Genomic DNA, 13,381 nt, shown 5'->3' with positions numbered 1-13,381 from the left:
AGCTCGAGAAGATTACTTGATATCAATTTAAATTATCTTCTCTTGCCAAATTACTTCTTCTCTCAAGTCCTCAATCTTTGAAATATAGTTGATTTATTTTATTTTATTTCATTAACCTTAAAATATAATTTGTGTTTATTGTAATAAAAAAATATATATTTATACATTAAAGAAATTGTACGAACTGTTGTGAAAAAAAAAATTGATTAAATATAATATATATTATCTTATAATTAATATAATTGATAGAATAAACTACATTTATACGATTCATTTTGACAAGGTTGAGTTAGACTGTATACGGACAATGTATTGGTCCTTGTATAAAAATTCTGTATACGGACAATCGTCCCCGTCATAATTTTATACGTGGACAATATTAGATCCTGACCAATTTTTTTTTAGACAATGAACAATTTTTAGTAATATTTTACTAAGTATTATTACTAACAAACACAATGTATCAGTGATAAAAAAATGAAATATATTTCAACCACCACTTATATGGAGTGTATATTATGCTTTATGCATAAAAAAAGGTTATTCCCGCACTAAATTAATAACATATCTAAAATATTTAACAATAAATTTCAAAATATTGTCAGGATTAAACATCCAAATATTTATATTTTTATTGAATCGATACAAATAATTAATTCTACAGCGATTTTATGTTTAACAAAGAACAATGACGATATTTTTTTAAATAATTTGTTGAAACCTTTAAGTGATAAAAAACAAAAATCTATTTGTAATAGATTTTGTATTAACTTTTCAAAACATTAACTTTTGAATAATTTGTATAGCTTAAGATAAACACTTTTGAGACTTTCGTAAATTGTAATTACCTATTACTTTCGTGAGTCATGAAAACATTGATACATGGCGATATCTATTTTAATTTTTTTGTTCAACGATATCTTTTATTCTAAAAGTATTATATTATTGAAAATACTTTTTAAAGAACGTTCTATGTTAAATATTTTTTAATTTTATTATATGCCATGAAATGTTTTAAATATTTATACTAATTTTTACCTATTTATAATACAAACCTATTCTCGTTATTCCACAGTTCCCGCAACGTGAATAACTTATAGAATAAAAATCCAGTATGTAGAAAAAGTTAGTTCAACGAGTCAAATAATTAAGATAAATTACTAATAAAAAAAAGTATAGAATATGTAATGTAATATCCTTGGAAACAGATGGTGATTCACTTGTGTATTTTGTTTAGAATCGATTTTTTTTTTCGTATGCAGAGTTTTACTATTGAATTACATAAAAGATTTACATTAAAATATTTTGAATGACTATAATAATTAATAAATGAGGTAAACAATTTTTACAAAAACCAACTTAAGTTTTTATGAATAGAAATTGTTATGGAATACCGAATAAGTAACCGGTGAAAATAAACATAGAGATTTTATCGTTTAAAATTAACATAAGTACGATGTACTTGTATATTATAATATATTACACTTTAGAATTTAAATTCAAATAAGATATTGTGGTATACTTCAGTTATGAGTATTTTTATTGTACAATATTTTGAAAAATTCATCAACACTATAATAAAATATATATATTATTTTATTAAAATGTATTATATTTTATACTATAGTTTGTGTTGTTTTATAATGTATATCTTCGAATTCGGTAAAATATGAAGCATTTTATTATCTAATCAATTAAATGGACTGTAATATAAGTATATACCTACCTATTATACGTCTCTTTCAACTACGGATTCTAATGAAAAAAAAATAATCGCGGACAGGACACAAAGATCAAGGGTAGTCTTGACACAAAGTTAAGCTTGAAAACAATAATTAATCATTGTAATAGCAAAATTACTATAGTCATAATTAAAGTTCTGCCACCTTCCATTTTAATTTTAATGGTAAAGTGTCAATTAGTATATACTTAAAATAATTATAAACACTGAACACATAATAATAACAGATCAAAATATTGTATTTGTGGTTTTCACCCATTTCCTATGTAAATTGGTTTATTTAAAACTAATTGATCAATAAGAACTGATAAAACTTTTTTTCTTAAAAACAAATCAGCCCTTAGTAATTCGTTTTATATGTCCATGTTAATTGTATATTTGTATTGACTTAATAATCTTACGTATTTCAATTCAACGAGATATCCAATATTATTAAAATCATCCTTTAATTTATTATCTAATTATAAATAACTGATCACCTATCTCTAAACTTTTTATTATATACTTGAAACAGTAAAACATATTATTATACACTATACAGATGTATTGCGTAAAATCTCCACGTTAATTTTTATTCTTTTATAGGACCTATATTATTTGGATAATGTTTAAATAGTTTTTTGAAAATGAGAGATTTTAAATTTCAACTTTTTGATGCTGAACGATTACGCAAGAATAATGGTGGTTTATAATATATATTTTTAGATACGTATTTATAATAAGATAAATTTTATAAAAATACAAAAACGACACAAATAATATACGTTATTCAGCTTTTAAAAATATAAGGATATTATTATTAAAAACTAAGCTATTATCCACGATTTTGAATAGATAGTAAATTAGATTCATTTTATGGACTTCATCAATCCTAAATTTTCCTGTAAATGTACCTTAAAAACTTGCATTAATATGTTATTCGTTTCATATTAATATTGTGGGGTGTATAAATCTATAAAAAATATCTTGTAAATTACCAATTATTATATTCTAATTAATCTACATGAAAAAAAAAAGTTATTTCAAAAAAATATTTTAATTTGAATATTCAAATTCACAAGTAAATAAAGTATTTAGTTCATGTTAAAAATATCACAAGGCAGTCTAATAAAAGTACGAGTTAGTTTCAAAACTAAAAAATAGGTACAAACAAATAATTATTTTTAGATTATTGTTCTTACTTTCATAGACATTATCTCATAGTCCATACCATTACTCAATAAAATGTATTTTACAATGTGTATTTTAGTATTATTTAGATATTCAAAATTGTATTATTTGTGTACTTATGCCCAGTTTAATAATTTACATTATAATAAACATTATAGTAATATAAAATAGTATGTACACTATAATTAAAAATAACACAACACATTTTAATAAATTAATTAAAATTTCTAATAGATATTTTGTTTTTATTTCCTATATTTACGATAAATGTATTATTAATATGAGTGATAAGGACAGATCTAATCCAAACAATGATATGGATGATGGGTCAATACCTACTGAACACTATTACAACGGTCCAATATATAACCTCGTTTCTGATAAATATGGTTAAATGAACAACAGAAAAAAATTCAGCAAAAAATTTACAGTTTATATAACAAATACAGAAGTGTATTTTTTAATATATTATTTACTAATATTTTGTAAAATAAAATCAATATGATTTTAGTAACGAATTAAAAAAGTGTATAACATCAAGAGCAAACAATTACTAAAAATTTTTGTTTTTTTTTAATATAAAAGTCAATACTGACAATTGAGAATATAACGTGAACAGATTAATAGTGTTATTTCAGGTTTGATACAATTTTTACCTGAATTGTCTAAAATTCTGGGATGGAAGGCATAGAGCAAATATTTTTTTTAACTTTTTTTTTCTGGTATACGTATTAAACAAAAAAATGTATAAATTATTATTTTCGTTATATTGAATATTAATTTAGCCAATATTTTAATGCTCCAATATCATACAAACATATTTATAATTATATTTTTTTTTTCCATTATACATTAATTGAGTTTTGAACTTTCAAAATTAATTATATTATAATTATGTTGAATATAAAAATATAATAGCCTTATACGAATGTAATATTAATTAAATAAACTAAATAATTTTAACTTTTTATAGTAAGTATACCATTATATTATATACAAAAAATTATTTGGACATATTTCTGATAAATGTTGTAAAATTGAATATGGTCATAATACGTTACTATGATACAAAATAAGACCCTGCTATATATCATTTTAAAATTAAACTGTCAATTATATAATATATTTATAAACCTATAAAAGTGCGTTAAGTGCTCTTCATTTAAGATTAAATATTATACACGCTCTACTATGGCAACTGTATGGTTGTATTAAACTGTATATCAATTAATATAACAGTATTTTACAAATAATTCAAATACATTTTATATTACCTTATAGTTTTTATTGATTTTTCAAAAATTAAATACAAGTCTAATAATGTTCTAAATTGTCTATTATTAAAAGTTTACCTAAAATCATTTTTGTTTATTTTACCTCCATAAATAGATTAATATATGCATCACAAAATTTAAAGAATAGGAAGTTATATTTTAAAAATATTTTTGCTTTACTATATTTACATATTTGATTTTTTTCTCTAAAATAAAATATAAAAAATGATTACTACATATTAAAACTATTATTTATACTTTTTTTCGGATAAAATTTTGATAGATAAATAACACGGAATATAACACATATTTATTATGAAAAACATAATTTTAATATAACTTAATTTTTTTGTTAATTATTTAATTAACAAAAAAAAAAAAATATTGAACATTTATTAAAATGTTTATTTTACTTTTTGCACACTTTTAGCTTAACATTTTAACAACAGCTAGTATTGTAATTTGAAATTGAAGCACCCATAGATAATATTAATGATGCTAACTAATTTTTTTGATACGTAACTGATAAAACTTGTCTTATAAACATTTATAAAACTTTAATAATTTACATGCAGAATAACTAATTCAATGTTAGTAACTTTTTTTATTTTATAGTAAGATTAAAATTAAATTATTAAATATTCATCAATTATTTCCCTACAACCAAATATAATTAAAAAAAAATTCAAACGCATAATTATTTTTTCGGTACTTAATAAATTAATATATCAATGATTTAAACTATTATACTTCTTAAGTTAAATTATTTATTTTTATTTTTTTTAATATTCAATTTACCACGGATTTGCTATTCAAAAAGTCTTCACCTGACAATATATGAGTTCAGATTCGTTATGAATAAAGACGACAGTGTCTTAAAAAACTCAATAATATATTAACATTTGATAAGTTGATTGAATCCATGATGGCCAAGTTATTTATCTTTTTTGTTTGGTATTAAAATAAGTATTAAATAATTACATAAAATGTCAATATTTTACATGTATTTTAGCTATGTGTAACTACACTAATTACACATTAAGGTAGACAAATACTTAAAATACTTATTATATTTTTTTATATTGTATCAATTAATTTCAGTTTCACTTTTATTGAAAATAAAATCGAATATATTTTAATTAATCAATTAAAATCTATATATTATCTTTCAAACCTTCTTTCTAAAAAATATTTTCAGCAAAATAAACAAAATCTATATTAGTATATTTTTTTTATTTTAAAACTAATTTATTTATTTATTTATAAAATAAACGCTAATCGGCTTTTATAATGGTAGTGGCATAGTAGAAATTAAAGTAGAAACAAGAAAAATTGATTACAAACATAACAGTGTAACATAATATAATAGTAATAAAAGAAAAGTAATAAAGTAAACATAGTAGAGAATAAACTATAATATAGAACTTAATTTAATTATAAAAATAGACAAAGAAAAATATTTAGGGGTTATAGTTTCTGCAGAGCATGCAATGGAATAGGTGATTATGATCATATGATGTGGAGTGGTTGGGGATAGAAAACGGAGACTGGTTGCGAGTAGCATCCAAAGAGCCATGCAAGAGAGAAGCAATGAATTGTGGTCGGCTGCAATACACCAGGAGTAGAGAGTTTGAATCTTAAGGATAAAAGAGGCATACGATAAAAATCGGTTTTGAACATGTTCAATGCGAAGTTGGTCTTTCGCAAGGAAAGGGTGCCATACAATAACACCGTATTCAAGAAGACTAACAAGTGCAAAGTACAAGATTCGAAGACAATGTGCTGATTTAAATTGTTTTATGTTACGTTTAATGAAACCTAGGACTTTTAATGCTTTACTTACAGTTATATTAATATGGTGTTTAAAATAAAGAGTTGATGAAAAGTGTATCCCAAGATCTTTAATAATAGAAACTCTTTGAAGTGGATAAGTTATTGTGGAAATAAGAGTGAACTAGACGCTTAAGTTGAATGAAAATTAACAAAATTTACAACTGATAATCTAAATTGTATTTTTTGAAAAGCAATTTTGGTAGTGAAAATTGGGATATTAAAAAATTCCTTTTCAGGTTCTAAATTAAAAATAATTAAATCAACGAAACTTTACATATAAAATAATAATAATAAATACTTTTCAGTTATTGTAATGAGTATTCCATAACTCAACCCTTAACCTATATCAGTAGTACATTCATGTATTACAAATGACTACCATTCTCAAAAAAAAAAAAAAAAAAATGCTTTAATCACAGATCCGTTTAAAAAATATAATTCAATTTCATCCAACTTTCAATTAATTTACAAATAAACTTGTTTTTATACAAAGTGGATTTACCTATTTAATTATTTAATACAAATTTTCTTTACGCTGTAATAAATTTTATTTTATCGATTCACTATTAAGACATTATAATCGCGTTGTTTTTTCAATAACATTTATTTTGCTAAGCATATATAAGAAAATGTAGTTGTAATCTTTAGTCAAATTTAAAAAAGAAACCATAAAATTTGTATATTGAATATTCATCGTTTTGATCAATCATGCAAAGGTACTTAGACCTAATATAATAACATTGGTTCTTAAATAAATAAAAAAAAAAAAAAACCAAAATAATTCGATATTTATACTAACCTTGAAATTTAGTTGGGTTTTGAATCAACGTCAGGGTACACGGTATAACAGAAAATATGAGAAGTCCAAATTTAAAAAATATCTTCATAATGGTACTTTTTTAGAAAAATGAATATTATTTAATTCACTTTTAATCACTTAAAAACTTAACAATTAACATAGTCAAATACACCACTTAAAAAGAAACATTTTGATTTTAAATTTAATATTCAAACAATAATATAATTATAATAATAAATTAATAAATTAATAATATAAATATGATCTTGTGGACTAAAATCTTCTTTTAGTTGTGATGGAAATAATCTATTTTATTTTCAAATCTTCATCGTTTCAAACTAAAACAAATAAAAGTACAAACAATTTTATAAAAATGAAACAATTGTTAAGGGTATTCAAAGGTTAATCAGATTAATAATATTGTTATATTATATACCTGTAATAACTTAAATGTATTAGATAAGACATATGCATACTTAATAATATTAAGGTATTGAATTAAATTTATATATTTCAAAGATATATTAAAACTATTAAATACAGTAAGAATCATTTTTTACATCACAAATAAGACCAATCAAAGTTCTTATTTCTTTGGAAGCTATTTATTATCTATATTTCCAATGGAATTTCGGCAATTAATTTCAACAACAATAATTACCGTTGTGAACTTAAAAAAAAATAAAGAATACTTTATTAAATTAACGATTTGATTTTCTTAAAAACTGTAATTCGATTTCTCAGAAATAAAAACAATTATCCTTACTCTAAAAAATGTATAGTATATATTATACATAAATATTTGATAAATTTTTTTCTTAATTTTTATTTTATTATTCCTACTGAATAACTAACAATCGAATTGTATCGTACTTACATTTGAGTACTACCTTATATGGTGTAGTTAATAGTTCCAAGAACTTGCTACAAATTTATCATTTGATATTTTATAAATATTTTTGTAATAGTATAATTTGGAAAATATGTATGCATGACATATAATTATTATAAAATACGTGTACCAAATGTGTTATTGAATAAGAAAAAAATTAATATAATGTCATTATCAAGTATTATACATATTAGAATGTACTCTTTGAAGAAAAAAAATTTAAAACATAATGTAATTTATTGATGCATATGTGCCTTGCTACGCCATGGCATTATATCATTAAGCAATTGATAGAAGGTATACGAACATTTTTTTTCTTTTAATTTAAAATTCATTTTAGCTATTTTCATATTTAATACATCGTTTTTTTTATAAATAAAATTATATTCGTATGCCAACATCTTTCTATGTGTGTAAATTTGTTTTTAAGTAAATAATTCTAGGTGCTTTTGTGAATTGCTTTTTCCATAAGTCAAGTCAATCACATGCATATTCACTTTTCTACTATGTACACATTTATAAATATGTATACATATTGTAAATATATATTTAAAAATAATAATAAATAATTTTACAATATACATTTAATAAATTTAAATATTATATATTTTAAAATCTGATAATGGAAATAAACGGATATCTATAAATGTAGTTTTATTTAAAAAAAAATAATATTAAAATATATTCATGTATATAGGTATGCTTCATTTAAATTAATCATTTTATTATTTTAACGTAAAGCAATAATTTTAATATCTTGAACGTAAATATAATACACATTTTATTTTCTAACTGAGTAAATAGTTTAAGTCAAATCTGAAATTAATTAAAAGTTATGTAAACTATCCACGAGTCACGATGTTTTTAACGAATCTAACTTTGAACGTATTATAAAATATGGGCGACAGCGCCTTTAACTATGCTTTGACACTGAACCGTTATTGGATTAAAACAAAAGCGTTATTTAAAATATAATAAAAGTAACAAATAAAAGTACTTTTGTACGAACGTCATTGCAGTGATATATACCTAATTGCATCAAGTCCAAATGGCAATAATTCTTGGACAACGAGAATAAGAGGAAGATTTTTTCATCGGGTATTTTAAAACTGTACCTATAAATTAATTTTAATTTTTAATTTTTTTAACGGATTTAAAAAAATGTGTGAGAGCGAGCACACTCACACACACACACACACACACACATATATACATATACATAGAAAAATTGTATATTTTATTCGATGTTTTACCATTTAGTGTATTGTGTTGCATCGAAATTTCATACACACGCGCGTGTGATCCGATCGACAAACTATGCGAACAGTTTGGCGACTTCAAAATATATTATTATTCGCGATTCGTTCGTGACAGCATAACCGAAAGAGCACATGGTCAACGGGACACTGAACGGGCGACAAGGCGCAAGCCAGCCAAGACAAGAGAGTCGGCGTTCGGCGCAAGCGTTAAATAGTGTACCTATATAGACGGATAAATGTAATGGCGACGGTTGTTCATTATCCGTTGGTCGCATATGTTATATTATTATACAGGTAGCTAGTAAGGTATACATCACATGTACAATATCTGATACACTGGACTTAATAATATAATCTACTTTTCTCCGAACGATTTTTATCATCGTTTCTTACCAGTCGTTCTACATCTACATCATCGTCAATAATAATAACTGTACTGTTTTCTAGAATCGATCACATTTTAATTACCTACCTATGTAGACGAATACAACGAGAGTAGGTGTAGGCCACTCAAACAAACTTGTGTTAAACTGATATATAATATAATAAAATATATTCGATTTCAATGATAAAAAAAAATAACTATTTATTTTAACAATATTATTATTATGATTCCTTGCTAATTATTGGCTTAAATTATGTATTAATATGTTATTTATTTATTTTTTATTTTTTGAAAATAGGTTATATGATATTATTTAATATATTTATGCGAGAGAAATTATTTATAATATCATAAGTTAAAGGAAAACATTTGTACTTATGCATTTTTTTTTTTTAATATAAAATATTATAATATTATATTATACAATTACTATATCAAACAAAATTGACTGTTCGTTTTTTATACCTATATAATATATAAAACAGATTTCAATTAAAAAATTAAAAAAATTGTCATCTTCATTTTATAATTTACGACTGGTTGGTGTTTTAATTAAAATAGTGCATGATGAACACCTAATAACATTATTATTTATAACTATTATAAAGAGGCGACTGATGTTTTAGAGTTTCTTAAATAGAAAATAAAGTTAAATAAGATTTATGTTTTAGTTTTTAATTTCTCACAGATAATCTTCAACTTATTTCAATAAGTCAATAATAAATATAGTGCATTTAAAATGTCTTAGAACTGTTAACAAGTTTGTCTGTAAAAAAAAAACTGAAATAAAATTTGCGTTTAAATTTAAGTATACGTAATTATATATTTATTTGATTTTTTACTTATATTTAAATATATTTTATACTAAAATAAAGGATATATTTGTGTTATTTAAGTCTATTTAAATATGTATAATAATTTGAAAATCAAATGGAGCGATAAATATATTTGTTTAGAGTACAGTGGTGTATTTTTTTTTTTTTTTTTTAGAAAGAATCACATTTTTAATAATTTATTAATATTTTCGATCATTTTTGAATTTTGCAATTTTCGGATTTGTATGATAATTTTAAATTTACAGCGATACATACTTATATTTTCTTGAAAATTGAATATATTATGCATAATACTTTATAGTAGAGAGTTCACAATATTTTTAATTTTAATAACTAAAACTTTTAAATGTAATACAAGTTTTTCAATAAGTTTTGCTTATACAACAATCTATAAATACCAATAATGCATAATTTGCACAAATTTACTTATAGATATATTTTAAGTTCAAATGTTGACAAATTTTGTATTAAAACATAAAATATCAATTTACCTTCCATAATTTTGCTTTTAATTATTACTTACCATTATATAAAATAAAGTTAAAATTATATCTTTTGTTTCCGATTTAACAATGTGTTAATTATTGTAATTATTATATTACAATTTAAAACAAATAGTGAAAAAAAAATTTTAAAAGCTAAAATAATAAAAGCAATATCTTTTTTTACCACGAAAATGAAAATAATGATAACCTCGACATTAGTTTACTCAATGATACAAAAATGATAATGTAGCGAACATAATAAAAAATATTAATATTTAAGAAAATGGATATTAAGTGGGTACCTATTGCTCTGTTATATATTATCAGTAGTGTGACTATAATGTGTGTGTTAAATTTGAATTCAATGTTATATTATTATATACGAAAAATGATTCCGAGACTGTCAGCCTGTATCATTAAGTATAAACCATGATGTGTGTTTGAATATTATATCTATTAAATTTATTTATTTTACTTTTAGTATAACAATAATATGATTTAATCTGTCCCGAAAACATTGCATTTATTATATTATTTGTATTTAATTATTATTATAATATATTTTTGTGCCGTACTATAATAATATATTATATTGTTGTTATTAATATTTGAATTGATAATACCTTATACTGTAAATACCATAAACCAGTGTGAATAGAATTATAGTAGAAATAGATATTAAAATTAATCTATATAATTTAAAAATTGCATTGCGTATAGTAAAATTCATAATATTATACATATAATTATTATTGTTTTAACTATTTTAAGTAATTAACTGTTTTATTACGTTTCAAACTCTATCATTTAAAATGGTTAACATATAAATGTCAATTTTTAAATTAAAATAAAAGTAAGTTATTATAATGATGTGAAATACTATTACCAAATTTATGTTTTAATATTATAACATACGTATAAATATCCTAGACGGTTAGACACATATAACATTTTACATCCATTCTGTATTATCATAGATTTCCACCACATACGTATAACTACTATATTTTGATAAATTAACAAAGTTTACAATAGTTGCCCAAAATGGCAGGCAGCCATATGACCTTTGGTTTAATAATTATCTTTTTTGTCAAATAATTGAACGAACTGAATTTTAAATGGATTTAACGACTTATATTCAAAATAGGATTTTATTGTTAGTGGATTTAAATTATTATTATGTATTTTGATTTACAAAATAACTGCTTTTATGGACTTTGCAATTTATCTGGAATTAAACGAAAGTTCCATCAGATTGTTCATCGTTTTCAGATTTAGCCAGTAAACAAAAAATTAATATTCTGTTATAGAATCAACTAAAATCTGATTTTTCACCGATTAAGTGTTTTTTTTTTTATTAAAATCGGAAGACCTTTAATAGTTTGAGAATAATAATTATCATTTACTGTAATATTATTGCTGATACTACTATTAAGATCTATTAATTTGTTGTGTATGGCACAAAGTACGTTTAATTTAACATACTGGAGAAAAAGCTATATGAACTACTTGCAAGCACAATGTAGACGCTTCGGAAACCATCTAATATAGATTGTCTTAATAGAATGTTAAAATTTTCATTTTGTATATACCAACTCATTAAATTTCCTCATTCGATGTGATACAATTATGAACACCAGATTCTTTGTCTTCATTATTTTAGTTAAAATTTTATTTAAGTTCGTATTTATTACATCCCCTTTAACTATAAAAATACTTTAAATATTTTTTGATTTTGACAAACCTATATAAATAACTAATATAATATTTTTATAAATACAAATTTAAATGTTTAAAACGACATGATAATAGAACAATTTAGATATTATGAAAAATACAACGCGATTATATTAAACTCAGACTACGGACGACTACAGATCCGATAATGACTCAACCGCTTACTTTAATATTATTCCACTATCTTGAGCTTAAAATTAAAAACAACATTAATTATGAAATAATAGTTATTCTAACATTTTATACTATAATGTTTCATTATTTCCCTATTTTTTAATATTATTGTTATTACTGTTATAAGAATTACTATAGTATACTATTGGCTACTCCTTTAGAGTGCTATAGGGCCATAATATGACCATTGGCTTCCTAAACAGTTTTCAATCATCTCGTTCTTTAATTATTTTTCTCTGTTATAACAAATCATGGTTTTTATTCTCAATGATTATTTTTCACGATTTTAACTAGAACCCTATTAGATTATGTATTGTATTTCTGTTTTTATTTTTATTACTATGCAAATATCAGTAAACAAAAAAAAACAAACAAACGGCGCAGTGTTTCATTTTTGGCCTACACCGTACTCACACAAATCATACATAATAAATTACAAAAACTTTTATATTATAAAATATTTATGTTAATTCTAATATTTATACATGCAAAGGTATTATTTGTTGTTTGACTTACGTTGGTTGTTTGTTGTCTCATACAAATTGCATTAGAGTGATTATGCGTTCGAAATAAGATAATATAAGGAATAATAATCAGTATATTATTTCCAAAACATAATTTTAATATCGCAAACTGTGTATATAACAACATAAATGTATTCCTAAATATCCACAAAAATTTTGCTCCCAACATGGACATGAACTTCGTACGCTGACAAAGTTTGCGAGCTGTAAAACGACTTCAATAAAGTTTATTACAATAGTTATATTATTACAGTTACTTTACAATGCCCTTT

General features: G+C 22.5%; 1 protein-coding gene across 1 annotated transcript in view; it reads right to left on the bottom strand.

The window, feature by feature from the left end:
- The window catches only part of LOC132921962 (alkaline phosphatase-like), a 210,543-nt gene extending 201,439 nt beyond the window's left edge, over positions 1 to 9,104 (bottom strand). The window contains exons 1-2 of the mRNA XM_060985234.1: positions 8,963 to 9,104; positions 6,818 to 7,155 (exon numbers count right to left, since the gene is read on the bottom strand). Coding sequence (XP_060841217.1) covers positions 6,818 to 6,905 — 88 coding nt within the window. The 5' untranslated portion in view covers positions 6,906 to 7,155; positions 8,963 to 9,104. The remainder of the gene's footprint in view (positions 1 to 6,817; positions 7,156 to 8,962) is intronic.
- Positions 9,105 to 13,381: the final 4,277 nt, after the last annotated feature.

This window comes from Rhopalosiphum padi, chromosome 2 (genome assembly GCF_020882245.1).
Source record: "Rhopalosiphum padi isolate XX-2018 chromosome 2, ASM2088224v1, whole genome shotgun sequence".
NCBI lineage: Eukaryota > Metazoa > Arthropoda > Insecta > Hemiptera > Aphididae > Rhopalosiphum > Rhopalosiphum padi.
This window is presented reverse-complemented; position numbering and strand designations above follow the sequence as displayed.